Source organism: Chanos chanos, chromosome 3 (genome assembly GCF_902362185.1).
Source record: "Chanos chanos chromosome 3, fChaCha1.1, whole genome shotgun sequence".
Taxonomy (NCBI): Eukaryota; Metazoa; Chordata; class Actinopteri; order Gonorynchiformes; family Chanidae; genus Chanos; species Chanos chanos.
This window is the reverse complement of record NC_044497.1, coordinates 17,126,013-17,145,000: the sequence shown is the minus strand read 5'-3', so window position 1 is coordinate 17,145,000 and position 18,988 is coordinate 17,126,013. Positions and strand designations below refer to the sequence as shown.

General features: G+C 45.9%; 1 protein-coding gene across 1 annotated transcript in view; it reads left to right on the top strand.

The window, feature by feature from the left end:
- rreb1a (ras responsive element binding protein 1a) overlaps positions 1-18,988 on the top strand; it is a 49,304-nt gene that overhangs the window by 29,698 nt on the left and 618 nt on the right. Inside the window, exons 2-11 of the mRNA XM_030768857.1 lie at positions 1,654-1,782; positions 2,103-2,329; positions 5,812-5,901; positions 6,406-6,569; positions 11,472-11,616; positions 11,714-11,856; positions 14,089-14,278; positions 14,603-17,174; positions 17,446-17,610; positions 17,914-18,663. Of these exons, the coding sequence (XP_030624717.1) occupies positions 1,654-1,782; positions 2,103-2,329; positions 5,812-5,901; positions 6,406-6,569; positions 11,472-11,616; positions 11,714-11,856; positions 14,089-14,278; positions 14,603-17,174; positions 17,446-17,610; positions 17,914-18,663 (4,575 nt within the window). The remainder of the gene's footprint in view (positions 1-1,653; positions 1,783-2,102; positions 2,330-5,811; positions 5,902-6,405; positions 6,570-11,471; positions 11,617-11,713; positions 11,857-14,088; positions 14,279-14,602; positions 17,175-17,445; positions 17,611-17,913; positions 18,664-18,988) is intronic.

Genomic DNA, 18,988 nt, shown 5'->3' with positions numbered 1-18,988 from the left:
CAGACCCCCCCCCCCCCCCCCCCCCCACTGCTCCCTCCCGTAGCCTTGCCTTGCCATCTCTGCCCAGGCAGGCTGTAATGCTCCTTTCTCAGTCTGCCCACACCCTCCCAGGCAGCCAGATTAGCACCCACACCCATCTGCCAGGAAACTGGCCCACCACTGCACATAAACGAGGGGTGGGATTTAACCCTGCTTTGTATGAGTGTGTGTGTGTTTGTGTGTGTGTGTGTGTGTGTTTGATGGAGACTGCAGGTTTTATTTCTCCCCCGTTTAACTTAGCCAGTCCTCTCCACCAGGATCCTGTCTCTTGTGTTTAGGGTTAATCTGCGGTGCCATCTGCCTCGTCTCATGATGATGCAGTCTTCAAAACTCCAACCAATCAGCTCTCTGCTTCATTAAGCACTTCCTGGCCCAGTCCAGCTCAGAGTTTACACCACAGAAAATGACCAATTACTGTACCCTTAACAATTACCAGAATGTTCTCTGGCAGTAGGACACTCAGCAGTGGCTACCACTGTGTAAAGTTCTGATGCTCTGAGTTCTGAGTTCTGATGCTCTTTTATATCAATATAGTTCATATGAATTATAATTAAAACCAAAAGAATCAGGCAAACGACCAGGAAATGGTCACCTCATTCAAAAACGACCAACACAGCCAGCGGCTCATAGCAAGAGAAGGAGAATCCAGCACTGGGGGGCAGAGCTGTAATGATGATACGATATATTGCTTTGTCTGCGTATGTTCCCCTCGCTCCACAGTTGCCTGGTCATGAGACTAACACACACGCAGGGCCACGCTGTCTGATGCTCCGCGGACAGGTGTTGGACCCATAAAGCATGAGCATGGCCAAAAACATGTCAGTGTGTATTCTGACACACCGCTCGGGCTGTCGCAGCACAGGACACACAGTTCTCTGTTTCTCTCTCTCCCTCTGTGCCGTTTGTGACTGCCCATACAAACACGGCCTCACCGTTTCGATGTCCCCACGTGAACCCAAAGCCCGGGACCTTCAGCGGGACGCCGTGTTTCCTGGCCATATTGGGGCCCAGTATTGTGTCTCAGACACTTTATGCTGATGTGTGAAATCAGTGTGTTGATTGGACCCTGCCACCTCACAGCGGGAGCATTAGCAATTAGCCGTGCCACTGTTTTTATGTTTAGATAGAAAGTTGTGTGAGTCTTTATGTGCAGGGACAAATGCCTCAGCGTTGACTTTTTTAAAAAAAAATTTTTTATCCTGCGACGGTTCTCATACCAGACGTAGGACTCAAGGTGTTTCCTTGACCATCAGAATCAGCTGAAGCACATCACTGCGCTTTGACCATCACAATCAGCTGAAGCACATCACTGCGAATTCCCAAGAAACAATTCTTTTGAAAGTACCAGTTGTATTTCAGTACTTCACCTCAAATCAAGATATGTCCTTAGAACTATATGCTGGCATTGTGCCAACAGCATCCAATTAAGTCACTTAATGATTCAACCCTTTCACGTCACTCTTCTCTGTCACAGAAATACACAAAAATAACTCTGGAAAACATGGGGAGCTTTAATGCAGACGAGGAGGGAAACCGTGACCCTGGTTTAGTTTGCAGTGCTGTTGAACCTGATTATTTCAGCTTTGTCTTTTCTCACGCTCTGTCCTCCTGCAGTGATGGAGAGTTCAACAGAAGACAAGCGAGCAGGGTGTGATGTGAGCACATCGCTGAGCGGAGAAGAGGCAGAGACGACAGAAGAGAAAGACAGGCCCACCCCTACACAGACCCAACAAGAGCACACAGGTAGGAGGAAGAGGAATGAAACTCTGTCTGTGTGTGTGTGTGTGTGTGTGTGTGTGAATGTTTTTTCACATTCTCCTCATCAATACTTGCCTTTTCAGAGAAACAATCAAAAAAAAAAAAGTGTGCTGTGTGTGTAAGAATATACCTGTCTGGCCTCAGTTGCTCCTCTACGTGAAGCTGTTTAGTTTGGAACGTTAGGTTTTTGTTCTTGCCCTAGGGGTGTGGCTCAGTATTTGTCAGTGCCTGAGAGGCAAATTTTAAAATGAATGCTTAACTTTAACATTTTCAGAAAGGGATTGACACTTGTTCTGTTTTCTCAGAGAGCCCTGGGGAGTCAGAGGAGAGCACAGAGAAGAAGGGAAAGGAGCAGAAAGGAGCGGAGGTGAGGGTGGGGTCTGACGGAGTAGACCTGTCCTCAATCAACTCCATGATGAGTACAGTGATGAAGGCGGGGCAGCTCAACGGAGGAGTAGACTCCGCCTCTAACACGCCCACCAAGACCTCTATCAAAAGCCCTAGCACCAACCGCACCGGGAGAAAGAGCCAGGTGTGAAAAAGCACACACACTCACACACACAGATGTTCTGTCCACAGACTTGCATAAATGCTCTCATTCTAATTCACAGACAACCCTGTTCTGTGTCATTGCTACCCCAACACACAGCGTCCCAGCTGTTAGCAAGTGTGTGTGAATGCATTCATGATACACTCTGTCCCAGATGCTGTCTTTAAGTGAGCAACACTCTGTGCCATTCTAATCTGAATCACTGGTCCAAGCCTTGTGTAAACACTCCCTGACTGACTCAACAACCCCAACACAGCAGTTTCGCTCCGTCACCCAGCTAGCATCTGATGAGTCTGGTGTTCTTAAGAACACGTATGATGAAACACCTTTGTTTGACTTCTAGAGAATTACCATTGAAAATTATTGTTCTAACTGTTCTAACACTAAGGAACGAAAAAGAAAATGAGTGGATATTTTGAGGTGGGTTAAGTCCTTACAGAGCGGTAGACTAAACTCTGCTTTAGTCTGTCTGTTGTTTGTTGTTTAATGTTGCTGTTCTGTATTGGTGTCCTGTGATTTAGCAGTACCAGTGCACTGTGAAGACTTTATGAGGTTATATAACATGTGTGGTCAGACACAGCTTCATCCCATAGCACTTTGATAAGATTATTCAAATCGTGTGTGTGTGCGTGTGTGCGTGTGTGCGTGTGTGTGTGTGTGTGTGTAATGATGCAGGCGACACAGGTGAAAAAGACTGCCGTTCTCGTTGTTTCAGATGTATGGTGACAAATGGTGGCCAGGCTTTTCAATCCTCCTTTTGTCCACAGTGCTGCCCGTCACATGGCTCCGATTAGAGCATGCAATTCAGCCCTGTAACGCTCTTGTGTGGGAGAACAGGTGTCACTTTTGACCCCTTGCACAGGCCCCACAACCCTTCCCAACCCCAGTCCAACACATAACACCCCCCCCCCCAATTCGCAATCACTGAATATGCTAAGCCCCTCCCCTTTTAGTCCACCAATGAATGCCGTTATCATATTCTTAGTTAGCATAATCTCTCCAGAGAGAAGGTCTGACTGGTTGTCAGATCAACAGGCATCACAAACTGACTTTTGCGCTTTTTGTGGTGAGCTGAGCATAAATGCATTTAATGAGTCAAAATACTGTACAGCAATTTTTCCTCTCATTCCTTGGGCACAAGCCAAGCACTTTTCTCTGGTTTCATAGCAAGGGTTTTTTTTGGGGGGGGGGGGGGGGGGGTGCTCAGATCCTACTCATTATATTGCTTTGAATCACTTGAATGATGCTCTACTGTCTTCACCCAAAGAGGTCTCAGCCTGTTTGTCCTTTTGAGGAAACAGAAGAGGCTTACATTGTCTTATGTAATTCACTGGATTAGGCCAAGATACATTGTGACATACAGAGAGTTTACACACCGAACCCAAATCCACCACGAGACTAATTATGATATTATAATAAGTGAGACTGTGAAAACACATGTGCTCTGCTTTCTCAGTACACCACAACCTGTTTCCGCAAACTTCAGAAATGTTTTGTTTTGTTAAAATAAAACCTGTAAAAGTGACCTTACAGTTTCCTGTCAAGATAAAAACATGGATCCATGCAGTTTGCAGTCAGGACTGTTGTTGGACAGAGTGTCAGGAGATGACCTGAGGAGCATTTCTTTTCTGACTTGTCATAATGACTCAGAGAACGGCTTGTGATACTGTCAGTGTACTGGTTCACCGCCCTGTCTCCACACATCTCATGTTTTCACCCTGACTTGCTGTAAACATTGAGCCACTCTCGGTAACAAGCTACTTTTCTCCTGATCCTTTCCTCCTCCCGGGTTTTAGTGAGAGCTTTAAGGAGCTGCAGTGTGTGAGTTTGCTGTGAGATGTGAACTGGTCACTGGGGCAGCGTGCTCTTAGAGGAGTGTGAAACCAAGCCAAAGAAAAAGCTTGCAGAAACAAAACAGTTCCCTACGCTAGCACTCTAGCAGAGGAAGAGGAAGTGCTTCCTAGAGATGTTTTTGAAGATTCCAGACGAGTTTTTGTGTGTGTGTGTGTGTGTGTGTGTGTGTGTGTGTGTGTGTGTGTGTGACTGCATGCTTGTGTGCTTGTGTTGATTATCGGGATTTCACTTTGACTTTTGACAAAAACTCCTGTGTTATGCTTTAACCCATGATATGTTGTATCAGATTACTGCATGCACTATGCGTAATGTTGTATTTGTGATCTCACATTAGTCATGTGTGTGTGTGTGTGTGTGTGTGAGAAAAGCCAGGTGAATGTATCCACCTGTGTGTGGACGGTAGTAGCATGTTGGGGACGGTTCTGTGCAGTGCTGAGCTATGTGCGCTGCTCAGTTAATGATCTGCAACAGTGTCAACAGCTCAAGAGGAGGAGCTCAGGGTATCAGGTTACAGCAGGGATCTGTCTGTGTCTGCCACTCAAGGTGAAACAGGAAACACGTCCCCCCTCAGGATGCTCTGCACAGGGGGGAGAGAGAGAGAGAATATGAAGTTTGTACAAGAAAACAACTACTGCTTTACAGCCCCTCCAGCCATACCCATGAATAAGAATAAAGACGTCTAAACGGCCCCAGGGCTGTCTGTGCGATGCCAAAGCTGACTGAGAGGTGATCGGTGGGGAAAACGCAACACAGACACGGAGATGAGACGCAAAAAGCCATGTTTTCAGTCGGGTCTCTCGTTCAGTCAAGCTGGTCTGGTATCTTAACTCACACAACGGCATGTTCTGACAAGCAGGCCAAGGTCGTCATGCAAGGCCCCTTACTCCTTTCTCCTGTCTCCATATGGAGCTTTACCCACGCTTAACACAGTCACTGAGCCCCACAGAAGGACACATCATCACAGGCCCAGATACCATGACTACTACAAATACACCACATTACAGCTCTCATAAACAAAACCATAAACAATAATGAGTAAAGAATTTTTAAGGAGAGCCCTCCCCGCGTACAATTGGGGCTTTCTCAAAAAAGGTGTAAAATTGAGCGTTCACCCTGGTGGTCCTACGAAAAGCAACACATATAGAGCTAATTAGATCATCTCTCTCTACTTTACTCTTTCTTTTCCTCTCTACTGTCCACTTGTAGAATAAGGCTGTTAGAATCCTGTTTTAGAGCAGGTTAGCCTCTCTCTGCTGCACTCCTGTGTGTGACTCATCATGTTTAGGCAACTTCACAGTTCTTGTACATTTGTCTTGTGTGGGATTCTGTAACAGTGTGTCAACAGCTGGCCAGATGTGCCTTGATAAAGTTCCCAGGAGACATGGGTATGGGACAGAGAGAAAACACTGAGAGCTTTGATTCCATATCTAAAGATTGTTTTGAACATTGAGTTTTTATATTGGATGGATGTTGTTTTGTTCCTATCCTGGTTGTCCATCATCCCAGGGACTTGGTGTAAGGCCAGAAAATTTGAGATATAGTACTGGTTGTGAAGAACAGAATATCATTGTGTGTGTTTGTGTGTGTGTGTGTGTGTGTGTGTCTTGCAGGAAGCCAAAGATGACAGCTCCTCCTTCATCTGTCCGCTTTGTGATAAGAACTGTGTTACCCAGCACCAGCTCACTATGCACATCCGCCAGGTATTAAACACACCCCCCCCCAACATGCACTCACAGACACGTGCACACATACATACACGCACACAGACACACATACACGCACATATACAACCTCACAGAAACGCACATACACACATGCACAGGCATGTACGCGCACACACACACAAGCACATACACAACCTCACACAAATGCACATACACACATGCACGCACACATACACACACACATACACACAAACGCATATGTACACACACTCTGTCTCTCTCTCTGTCAACCCACCCTTTTACTCTCACCCATGTTTTACCAAAAGATAAGAAGTAGTGAAGTGGTAACCACTACTAATTGTTTTACGTTTCATTACTTTAACACTGTTTCAGATTGCTCTATGGAAGAGTCATCAGTAAGGCGTTAAAACATACAGTTTAAACATTTATGTGATATAAGGAGAGGAGGATAAAACTCTTTACTGTGCAGTTTAAAAGGAAAAAAAAACAAAGCTTTTGTGCTGTCTGTCTCTTCTTTAGCACAACACAGATAACGGGTCGACGGATCACTCGTGCAGCATCTGTGGGAAGTGTCTGAGTTCAGCTAGCTCTCTGGACCGCCACATGCTGGTGCACAGCGGAGAAAGACCATATAAATGCAGCATCTGTGGCCAGACCTTCACCACCAACGGCAACATGCACAGGTTAGAGCCCCCCGCTAACCTCAGTCACCTTAGAGATGAGCTTTTAAAGCTGAACTCAGATCAGCTCACACCTGCTCCAGTGACACTGTCGCCGCCTTGAGCCCAATTTGAGTCAACTAGTGGACATATTCTCAGTGTACAGTTGACCAAAATGTCTGTCGCTGACCACAGTTTTTCTGCTCCTGGCCTGAATAGCTACACCGTAGAAAGGACATCAATCTACAGTTTTCTGTAAATCTGTTTGTTTTGTTGTTTTGCTGTGTAATAGAGTGTAAACCATTATTACTGAAATTTGATCATCTGTTTTACTGTATTTGCAGCAGATGATATGAGGAATGTAGTACTAGGCACTGGGAAAACTTTGGGAGACACTGGCTTAACCTCACTTTGAAAAATGTTTTCGCTGAGATTCTGGCATTTAGTGCTTGATATGTCAGAGAAGGGCAAACATTACTCAGACAGAAATGAGAGAATTTTAAGATGTAAACTACAATGTTGCGTATATAATTAATAAGAGGAAAAAACCCAAGCTCCTGTGCTGATAAGAGGCATTAAGCCCATTAAAGAGTAATTGTTTGAGTGAGGACTGGAGGACAAAAGCAAGATCAGACATGTCAGGAGACTATGATGTGGAGTATTTGCACAGGTGACTAACTCTACATTCAGGTGTTTGTTATGTGTATGTTAAGCATGTGACGTGTTTCAGGTTTAGCAGTGCCATCAAGACACCTGTGATGTCCTGCTTCTTTATTAGCTAGTCAGCAGTGAGCCTTGAAATCCTGTCTTGGAAACGATTGTGTATCCTGGTCTGTCTGAGGTTTTTTCAGACCCAGATTAGGCCTAGTTATTGGACTAAATTTCACTGTTAACGGGTATTCACCACTGCAAATCTTTTTAAGTCCTGGAGTAGGCTTAATCTGTGTGCAGAGAACGTGTTCTGTCTGTGTGTGTGTGTGTGTGTGTGTGTGTGTGTGAGAGAGAGAGAGAGAACGGACTGTGAGGGAGTTACTCACACAGTGTGAGCTTTGCTTGCCCAGAAGCTCCTCCCCCCGTCTCACAGTGACTGCCACAGTCTGTGTGTGAATTCACATCTCAGCAAGAATGTACAACATCAGCTACACAGCTTAACGCCAGTAACTTCAGCAGATGTGCTTTGCGTGCCTCATTGTCCAAAATCATTAAGTCATATTAAATGTGAATTTAAAAGTATTTTTGAGACATAATATTTATGTAGTGTTTTTTTTCCCCAGAAGACAGCTTAAAGTGCCACTTCTAACAAACTTTTTCTCCCCACCCTTCACTCAGTGTACGTGTTTCACTCAATACCCTGACATTGCTCTGCCTGTTTGTCTGTGTGGGAGTTACGTTGCGGATGAAGAGTGTGCCACAAAGATAAATTAAATGGGCGTTGGGGTGTGTGTGTGTGTGTGTGTGTGTGTGTGAGTGAGTGTGTGTACTGAAGGTGGTGATAGTGCTTTGGCAATGTTCTTGGAGTGGTCTAAGAGAAGGATAATCAAGCTGTTTTGAAAAGAAGTCACAGAGCAGGAAATGGAAGACAACTTTGAACCCTCGTCTCCCCTCTCCCCTTGTCTTTCCCCTGCTCTCTGTTCATGCTATCTGCTTCCAGCAGGCCCTGTTGATGGCCGAGGTAAACATGAACTTCCCCTGTAGGTTTCACGGGTGGAGATTCATCCCATGATATAGCATGAGTCAGTAGAACCGTTTGGTTGTTTGTGTGTGTGTTAAGTAAGAATGAGATTCTGCAGGTTAAGGTAAAGATGGAGAGATTGGATGTGTGTGTGTGTGTGTGTGTGTGTGTGTGTGTGTGTGTGTGTGTGTGTGTGTGTGTGTGTGAGTGAGTGAGCAAGAAGGCTGAGGCAGTGGTCATGCATTTGTGTGTGTGTGTGTTTGTGTTTGTGTGTGTGTGTGTGTGTGTGTGTGTGAGAAGGCTGAGGCAGTGGTCATGCATTTGTTTGTGTGTGTGTGTGTGTGTGTGTGTGTGTGTGTGTGTGTGAGAAGGCTGAGGCAGGTGTCATGCATTTGTTTGTGTGTGTGTGTGTGTGTGTGTGTGTGTGTGTGTGTGTGTGCGTGTGTGCGTGAGAAGGCGAGGCGGTGGTCATACGTTGTGTGTGTGTGGCTGCTGATTGTTCAGAGGGTCATGAGTTGTTTTGTAGGGAGGGGAGAGTGGGAGTTAATGCTGAGAATATGGTCTATCAGCCTCCCTGCAACTCCAATTCAAATTAAACTTTTTACTCTTATCCCCACCCCCCTTTCTCTCTCTCCCCTCTCCCTCTGTCTGTCTTTCTCTCTCTCTCTCTCTCTCTCTAATCTTCACTCTCCCACCTTGTGTCTAAGAGAGCGTGTGTGTCTTTGTCAGTATGAGAATTTAACATCCTTCATTACATCTGTGTCATTTGTGTCAAAAAAAAAAACAACCTCCATCATGCAATTTTTTTTCTCCAGTAAATTTTGATGAGGAGCATGTGAATATAATTCTGTCCACATCTCCTCCTTTTTCATTTTTTTTTCTTTTCCTTTGGAAAAGGATAGTTAAAGAAAGTTGTCACAGACTTGATGTTGTAGGGCAGCTGGAGCACTGATGCACGAGGAAGCTGTCCATGCTGTTGGCAAGGAGTCGGCCATTTTATGCCAAACCATCACACGGAATGGGGGGTAGGGAGAGAGGGAGGGAGAGGGGGAGTGAGTTGCTGTTACCATGGCAAGAGAGCATAACTTTACTGAGGAGAATGGTTAAAGAAAGAGCTGGATGTTGTGTACGTGTTGTCTTTTTTTTTTTTTTTTTTTTTTAACTTTCCTTAACCCCTTCATCCTTGGCTGCTCTGCTGAAACAGCTCAGCGCTGACATAATGTTGCCCTTGGTGTGACTTTGCATTTGAGACCAGACGACCTCACAGCGCCCTCTGTCTGTGCCCTGTAGCTCTACACTGGAATGTCAGGATTGGCTGGAATGGACTTGTTGATGCATCAACAAGTTTTGTGATCCGCCACAGATTAGCCAACCAGCTCTTTGAAATCTTACTGATAAATATTTTGAATTCAAGGAGTCAAAAGGTTAGCCTGCTTATGTGCTCCACAGAAAGATCAAAATAAAGTGAATATCTCACCATCTGTGCACAGCTATAAATTGCACAGATGAATAGAAAATATACATAATATACATCATCTGCAACAACAGCAGAATCACTTAATCAAAATGAAACACTGCATCTTTCCACTGTTACAGATATGCTGTTTTCCTCTCTCAAGATTCCCATCCCAATGTTTTTAATTCTTTTGTGTTCCCTTCCCTGGGATGAATCTAGTGTCTCAGTTGATAAAGTTTATATGGTCAAAGTATGTAGGTTTAAACTGAGTAAAGTCATCAACTGAAGATGAGTGTAGAGGTGGTCCTTTCCATCCAATCACAGTTTGCTGACTTGGCAGTGTAGGTCCCCTGTGATTGGTCAGGGCCGCGGTCAGAGTCCAGGGTGGTGAGGCAGAGTAGACTGCTGCCTGTCAGGCCCCCACATGGGCGGCCGGCTCACTGCCTGCTATTAATAAACTACTAGCTGTAGAGTGAAAACTGAGACCTGCAGAATCAGGGATGTCTGACCTTTTACATGGACATACACAGAGTTGAAAGAGACTCGCACAGATGAACAAACCCCCTTCTCACTTGTTAAAAGACTCAACACATATATACATACATACACGAACATGATTTTATATAAATCCCATTACAGCTATAGTTTACATAGTTTTATGTAAACCTGTGTACATTAAGCCAGCTGAGCACATTGTGTGTGTTGCCTGGCATTGTTGATTAAAGTCTTTATCAAAGCACTCAACACACATCATATATGCATTTTGTTTGGTCTCTCACTGAGAAGAAGAGAGAAACTCTTAACCATCTGAACCTGCATTTTGGATTCTCTCCCTTGTCTTCTCCTTTTTATTTATGTATTGATGTATTTATTTTAAGTCAAGTAAGTCCTCTTTCTTTCTTTTAGAGTGGTCTCAGCTTTGGGGTTTTTATGTACTGCAATTGTCTGCAGTTCGAGAGAACTACCAACCCCAAAAAAGAAAAGTTCTTTGAAGTGGGCAGTCCCCCCTGCTCCCTCCCTTTTTCCTCCTCTTATATCCTTTCTTCCGTGGTCATCTCCTTAATTACCCAGGCAGCTTAATGATACTCAGAGTACATGGGGCACTGCCTTTCTTAGTGTGATGTGAAAAAAAAAAAAAATCAACGCCTGAGATGCCACAAGCGAAGCTCTGCATGCTTTCTTATTTAATGGTTTAGTTATTAGCACAGACTCTGTCTTAAAAATGCTTAGGTGTGTCAGTCCGTTGACTCGATTATCACCTTTCCAAGCTCTTGCCGTGCATACGTGGAGATAATTGTGCAGCTCCCCCCTCTTCCTCTCTCATTCCTAGACTCAAATCCATGTATGGGCATAAGAGACCAGACGGATAATTACTGGGAATCTCAGCCCATTATGGACTTTTCCTTTGGTGCCATTTCCATCAGGTCTTGATGAGGATACACAGAGAGTCATCTCTGCGACATTCCTGAGAGATTATCAATGATTTGAACAAGCTTCAATGACCTAGCCCCAGGCTAGAAAGGCTGGTTTTAGAAGAGGTTGTGTTACCGTGCATTGTTGAATGCTCAGAGACCAAGTCATTATTTTTGAACAGTTCCAAATGTTAGGACAGTGTTGGTCATATAAGTCACATGAAAACCTTGTCTGTTTGGTGTGATATTTCTTCCCCATTTCTGCTTTTCACGGTAACCTTAATGGTTTATCAAACTGGTGCAAGTTTACACTAATCCACTGTCATTTGCTCACTCTGCTGCGAACATTGTTAATGATAAGTCTTGTTTCCACATTCTCCATTCAGACATATGAAGATCCATGATAAAGACCCTGCCAGTTCTGTGCCCACCAGCCCCCCGTCCCCCATCAAACGCAGGCGCCCCTCCGCCAAACGGAAGCTCAGCCAGGATGAGGACGGAGACCGAGGAGACGAGCCGTCCAGCAAGAGGGTACGTCCTGTTCCTTCTCCCACTCAACAGGCTCTGTTTTGGGAGGACTAGGGTTTTTGATTGTGTGATTGCTTATGAGTGGCCTCTATTGCTGCAGGTTCTGGATGACAGCGGTTTGGATGAGCAGGGATTGGCCAAGGGAGATGACGAGCTGCTGCCCTGCCCAATCTGCTTCAAGTCTTTCAACTCCAAATATGACCTGGAAACCCACATGGATACCCACCCAGACAGTACACTCAGGTACGGGAGACACTCTCAACTAAGAAAAAGTTAGTGCATGTTGGGCTGAGTATATGTAATTGTATGAGTATGACTCCATTCATGTAAAGCCTGTCCTTTCACATATACATACACAGAACAAATGCATTCTCAGATACATTATCATATGGGGAACTACGCTGTCCAGCGTGGACTTCAGCTCTTGCCTCAAGCGCAGCCTGGTATAAGATGACCGTCCGTTATGCTAAAGCTGGGATGTCGCTTCATTGTTTGACATGGGTCCTGTGTTGCCCGGGGACACCAGAGGCTGGGGCTTTAAGCAGGATCCCTGCAGTTGCTGGGAGATTATGGTGGCATGCTTTGTGCTGAAACAGTCATAATTTAACACATCCGAACAGAGGCGACGACTCCTCTTGCCTACCAACTATGCACAGAGCTTTTGTTTCAGAGGCTCTGCACTGACATGCTCTGTATGTACAAAGTTTATGTTGGAAAAACACGGGATTTTTTTGTCTCTGTGTGAAACAGTAATTTGAAGCTGACACGTAGTGCCAGATGCACTGGCCCAATGTATACCTTTACTATGAAGGCACTTAGTTTAAAAAGTGAGTATATGAACTCAGAAGATGCAAAATAGGTCTCACCTGTGTGTGTGTGTGTGTGTGTGTGTGTGTGTGTGTGTGTGTGTGTGTGTGTCGGTGTCGGTGTCGGTGTTTGTCTGTGTGTGTGCATGCATTCCATCAACACTGTGAGGACAAACTGTTTCTGCCCCTCCCCCTTTGTCTGGCCCACAAGCACTGGGGCAAGGAGAGGTGTGTGAAGGGGAGGAGGAGACGAAATGAAGGAAGAGAGGAGGAGAGAACGCTACCATGGGGGATGTGAATGTGTGTGTATTTATGCTGGGGTGTGGTGGAGGGGGGGTGGGGGGGTGAGGGGGTTAATGAGCCACAGAAGGAGACTTCAGGACTCTGCCTGCTGGACCTCTCAGCGATGTGGGGAGGGGGGGAGGAAGAAGAGGGGGGAAGGGTGCAGTATCCTTGGAGACATCACAGTCTGCAGACCACTGTTCACTCAACCAGTGCTTCTCCAGCTCTTGTTAATGGATAGCTTCACCAAATGTTTCAGGATCAAAAGAGTTTGTGTGTGATTTTAGTTTTGGTGCAGTGGTATTGTTGCAAGTAAGAAAGAGCAGCAAATTTAGCACTAATCCTGTGTAATCACAAAAGCTACGAGAGCTAGTTAAGAGGATCTAAGCTGCTGTGAATTGGTATCCTCTGTTTAGGGCTATTAAGGCGCAGCAGCAAACACACACACAAGGATGCTTGTAAGACACACAGCATTTTTTTCAGCAACTTCTCTGTCTGATGTATGTCTGATTTAGTGTAGGTGGGCATTAGGCTTCAGAACATATGTTTGAAGGGAATTAGAGATGACACTTTTTTACTATGTCTGACTGAGAAAAAATTGAACTTGTGCACATACACTCTAAGGCCCCTGTCATACAGAAATGCACAAAAAGAGGCGATTAGGTGTACCCGCTTTTGCTGGTAACAGCAGTACATGTTTGTGTGTGTGTGTGTGTGTGTGTGTGTGTGTGTATGTGTGTGTGTGTCCATGTGTGTGTATGTGTGTGCGTTTCTATGTGTGTGTCTGTGTGTTTCTGTGTGTGTGCGCATGTGTGTGTTTGTGTATGTGTGTGCGTGTCTGCTTAGATAATGCGGCTTACAGGCCACACAGACACCTCGTCACAGTGAGCAGGGGCAGGGCTGATGATAAGAGCTGTTCACGGCGTCACAGATATGAGCCAGCTGTCCCTCTCAACGCTTAACTAGCCAGAGAGAGAGTGAGGGAGAGAGAGAAAGCTTCCACGTTCTGTGGAGAAGTTATCTCACAGCCACCACCACCACAAGGCTTCAGGAAAAAGTTAGAGGCCTAGAGGTGTTTCATGAAATGTAATACAGTTGTGTCTTTAACTGAAGATGGTGTCAAAGCTCACGGTTTCTCAGTTATCCAAATGTCCAGTAATCTGAATTAATTATATCCACTCAAAGCTGAATGTAAATGTTTTTGATCACATTTGTATGTGTTGCAGGGTTTTGTTCCTTTTAGTCATTGTCAAAGAAGGGCCATACATTTACCAACAGTTTAAAACCAGACCTAATACATGTCTGTGCACAGTTTTTACAATAACAATTCAAGGAATACAGCAAAGTGAAGTCTAGCTATGCCTTATATTGATTTCCCTCCTTCCAGATGTGAACTGTGCTGTATGTCCTTCCGAACACATCGTAGCCTGCTCCGTCACAACGCAGTCATCCATAAACAGCTGCCCATGGACCCCATGGGACGGCCCTTTATCCAGAGCAATCCTTCCATCCCCCTTGGATTCAATGACCTGGCCTTTATTGACTTCTCATGCCGCAAGTTTCCTCACATTGCCCAGGTAAGCTTCTGCAGTCAGTAATGGACTGAACACCACTGGATAATGCAGTTTAAGAGCAGATTGGAGCAAAAAGAATCGCTGATTTTTTGGAAGCTCGGGTAGAAATTTCTATTTGCATGTTTTGTGGAGATTATTTTAACGTACCTTTCATGGTTGTTCGCATAATGACTTTTACGTTGTTGACAGCATTTGTTCATGACAATTGCAAATAGCTTCATTTGTCATATTATCATGGCTTATTATGAACATGTCTTTAATGATGGAAGAAAGTAGGTTGCTCTTAACTTTTATACTGATTCTTTTGGTGGTGTTTTTTTTTCACAGATGTGGTGTGAAACCAATCTACGCAGGTGCACCAGTAAGTTCCATCGGTTTGTTTGCGAGACCTGTGATAAGGCCTTCCCCCTGCGCTCGGCTCTGGACCTGCACAAGGTCTCTCATGATGGCGCAGAGAGTGCCAAGGATTCTGTCTCTGAGGAGTCTCCCTCTGCTCAGAGTCAAAAAGAGCCCCCCACAACATCCGAGAAAAACAGCTTTATGGACTCCTTGGGCCTCCAGCATGTCTCCCAGGTCAAGCCTGTCCCTTCCGAAGAGGAGATCAGGCAAGCGGAGCTGGACAGTATCCGCTTCATCCATGTAGATCCACCACAGCCTGCCATACCCTTGTCTCTTTCTCTTGTGGATCCAACAACACTCCAGGGCCTGTCTCAGCGCGAGGCCCTTAGCCTTCTATCGCTGCAGCCCTTCCAGAGTGGCTTCCTTCTCCAGCCTGACGGTGGTGTGGTAGTCAAACCTGTGTGTGGAGAGACTGGCGTTGAATTGGCAGACATCCAGCAGATCCTCAAAGTGGCCTCACAAGCCCCAAACCAGATTGGCCTGCCACCCTTGTCCAAGGCACCCTGCAGCGCTATGCAGTCAGTCTACAAACAGATGCCCCCGCTCAAGCCAAAGCCCCTGGTCGCTCCAAGGACCAACATGACCATGTCCACTCCGCCACCTCTCTTGAGCACCCAACAGGCTTCCCTTGGGTGCATCAGCCCCAGCCTGCCGCCCCCTGCTAACCATTTGCACAAGACCACAAGAGAACTCTCCTCTTCCTCCTCTTCTTCATCCACCTCTTCAGGCAGCCAGGCGTCCATGGATAAGATGCAGATGGAGGCGGAGTGCATGGGGGATGCCCACACCCCCGTGGACACTGACGAGCACCAGATCAAGCAGGAGGATGGAAAGACAGGGGATGTAGCCGGGAAGAAAGGTGGAGCTCGTAAGGCCTCGTACCCTTGCCGCTTTTGTGATCAGGTCTTTGCCTTTTCTGGTGTTCTGCAGGCACACATGCGATACCACCTGGGCATTCTCCCTCACCAGTGCAACATATGCGACTATGTCGCACCAGATAAAGCCACACTGATCCGTCACCTGCGTACACACAGTGGCGAGAGGCCCTATGTCTGCCGTGTCTGCCATTACCCGTTCACTGTCAAGGCTAATTGCGAGCGTCACCTGCGCAAGAAGCACATGAAAAACACCCGCAAAGAAATCGAGAAAAACATTAAGTATGTAACCTCGTCCACCTCCACTCCTGATGCACCAGAACAGGTCGGGGCTGGTGACACAACCTGCCGTTTCTGCGGGGAAGACCTCAAGAGCTATCGGGCTCTACAGATCCACCTCCGCACCCATAACGGCTGCCAGCGTAAACCGTTTGAGTGTAAGCGCTGTGGAGCAGCCTTTTTGGCCAAGCGAAACTGCATTCATCACCTGTTGAAGCAGCACCCGGAGGTGCAAGAACAAGAGATTGAGGAACACATCACTACTCTCCTCCCCTCTGCCTCTCAGGCCAGCCCCAACCTGTCTCTGCTCAACAGGGTCTCTCCAAGCACCTCCCTTAACCCAATCAAGGTTGAAGATTTGAGCTTCTACAGTGAAGAGCTGGACCAACCACTGGACTTCTCCAACAAAAGCCGCACAAGCAGCAATGCTGGGAGTCCTGGGATTAAGTTGGAAGCTGCCTCTTCTGTATATGACAGTTCCATGGAACCTATTGATCTCTCAATGCCAAAGAATTCAGAGAAGAAACTTAAGGGAGATCCTGACTCCATCCTACAGAAGGAGGTCAAAAAGGAGCAGGTGTCCCTTAGTATCTTGGATCACAACTTTTCTCAGGCTTTCCTGGATAAGACCATTGATGAAAAGTCCCACCAGCTTAGCTGTTACCAACTTCCCCTGGCCTTGGCTTCTCCACTTAGTAATGTCACCGGCATTTCAGGCCGGGCCTTGCGGTTGAAGCGCCTGTTGCCCAAACCTGCTTCTGCAACCTTGAAGGAGCTGCCACCTCTGGCGTCCATCGCTCAGATCATCTCTTCAGTTTCTGGTGCTCCAGATCTTCTAAAACGAGAGAACCTCCTGGAGAAGAATGCAAGTGTGCTTCAACCTGATCTTGATGCCTCTGGCAAACAGGAAACCCTGGACAACTCTGCTGATGAGCTGTCCCAAGATGGCTCCAAGAAGAAGTGCAAAAAGAGGCCAGCTATCAACATGGTCACAGAGAAGTCTATTGTGAATGTAGCAAGCTCTGGCACAGGCAGCGGGATTGACTTGGAGTCTAGTGGGGAATTTGCGAGCGTTGAGAAGATGCTAGCCACTACGGACGCCAACAAGTTTAGCCCCTATTTGCGAACAAGCGCAGTCGACATGGGAAAGAAGGAAGGAGAGCAGGCGGGCACCAGTGAAGAGAAACAGAGGACAGAGAATAAGCAGCAACAAGCCCAGCAGGCTCCACAGTCCAAAGGAAAGAAAAATGCATATTCTAACTCCGTGCAGAAGATGACCTGCCCTTTCTGTCCAAGAGTCTTCCCATGGGCCAGCTCACTCCAGCGCCACATGCTCACACACACAGGTGAGATGGAACCTTGTTTAAGACATACACAGACGAGTTCGATGGCACTTTAGATTGTGTGCAAAGATGTCATTTTCAGAAACTAAGCTATGACCTTAACCCTTTTAGGATGGCTGTTATAATGGTATTGTTTTGGAAGAAAATCTAGAAACTCTTTTATCTGTTATGATTCCTGAAACAATACATGCTGAATTTACGTTGTACAAAATTTTTTAGTTTTTGTTTTAACTCTTTTTGTGCATGTGCATGCATGTGCGTGCGTTCTTTACAGGTCAGAAACCATATCCTTGTCCCAAATGTGATGCCTTCTTCTCCACCAAGTCCAACTGTGAACGGCATCTTTTGCGCAAGCATGGTATAGCCAGCAGAGTTCTGCGGCGAAATGGGGCTATGCCCAAGGCTAAAGAGGTAGAGGAAGGTTCACCAGAGAGCGCAGGTATAGTGAAACTGAAAGTAAATTGTGTTAGCTGCAAGTTTGAATATTTTAATCAAGATACTGTATTAGATGTTGTGGCGTAAAGGCCTTTTTTTGTTGCATACCTACATTAGTGACATTCTTATGACACTTACACATGTGATAAGACCCATTCAGAAGAATTAAATAAAATGAAACAGTATTTAAACAAACTATTCATCTTTCATGGTGTCTTGCGATAAATGACACTCTGTGATTACTGTGGAATATTATGTATTTTATATACCTTGTAACCTTGTGTAACTGGATGCCTGTATATTTCAGAGAGCATGTCTGAAACAGAGTTCCCTACCATGGAGGCTATGGATGTCACAAGTGCTGAACCTGAAAAACCAGCTGTCCCTGATGCTCAGAAATCCTCCCCTGCCAAGCCAACAGAGGCAGCAGCAGTGGAGCCTGTCTCACACCAGGTGGAGCCAGAGAGCCAGCCTGGGCTTGAGTCTGCTGAAAACGACAGCATGAACGACAATGACGACGATGATTCTCATAGCAACAAGAGTCTTGACCTTAACTTTGCCAGCAAGTTAATGGACTTCAAGTTTTCAGAAGGCGATCAGCCGCAGTCCTCCCCATCAGAGAAAGCAGCTTCTCAGGAGGAGTCCAAGTACACTTGCAAAAGCTGCAGAAAGAGCTTCCGTTATGCTGCCACTTTAGCCAGGCATGAAAAGGTGCATTTGTTGGAAGGCACAGCTGGCATGCACCCCAGACCAGAGGACCTTATAACATCAGATGAACCGGGGAAGGAGGAAACAGAGGAGGAACTGGAAAGAGAAGAGAAAAAGGGAATAGCAGAGAGTGAGGGAGCTGGCAGCGGGATGGACAGTGGCTCGGAGGAAGAAAAGGAGAGGGAGGAGAGGAGCGATGAAGAGGGAGGTGTGGCAGAACCAAAGAGCAGTGAGGGAGAGGTTGAGGGATCAGGCAACAAAGCCGACAAGAGGAAGAAGATCTGCAGCGTTTGCAACAAGCGCTTCTGGAGTCTACAGGACCTGACCCGACACATGCGTTCTCACACAGGTACAAAACAAAACCTTTTATTTGTAATGGCAGTAGAGCTTAAAGTCTGAAATATTTCGACTTAAGGGTGCTGTCAGGGCATTTTAAAGAAAGACAGCAGTGTAGTCTATACTCTGTCTTGATAACCAGACAGGGAATGCATCCTTTTTTGATCACTAAATGCATCACTAAATGCATTCAGCAAAAATGAAATGTCATAATAACACTGTATTGTGTAGAAAAATAACACAGGTAAGGCACTGTTTGTGCACTGTTTAAGGCAGTAGTAGTAATAGTCATATATTTTTAAATGCCAGATATGTGATGTGAAATAGTTAACAACAGT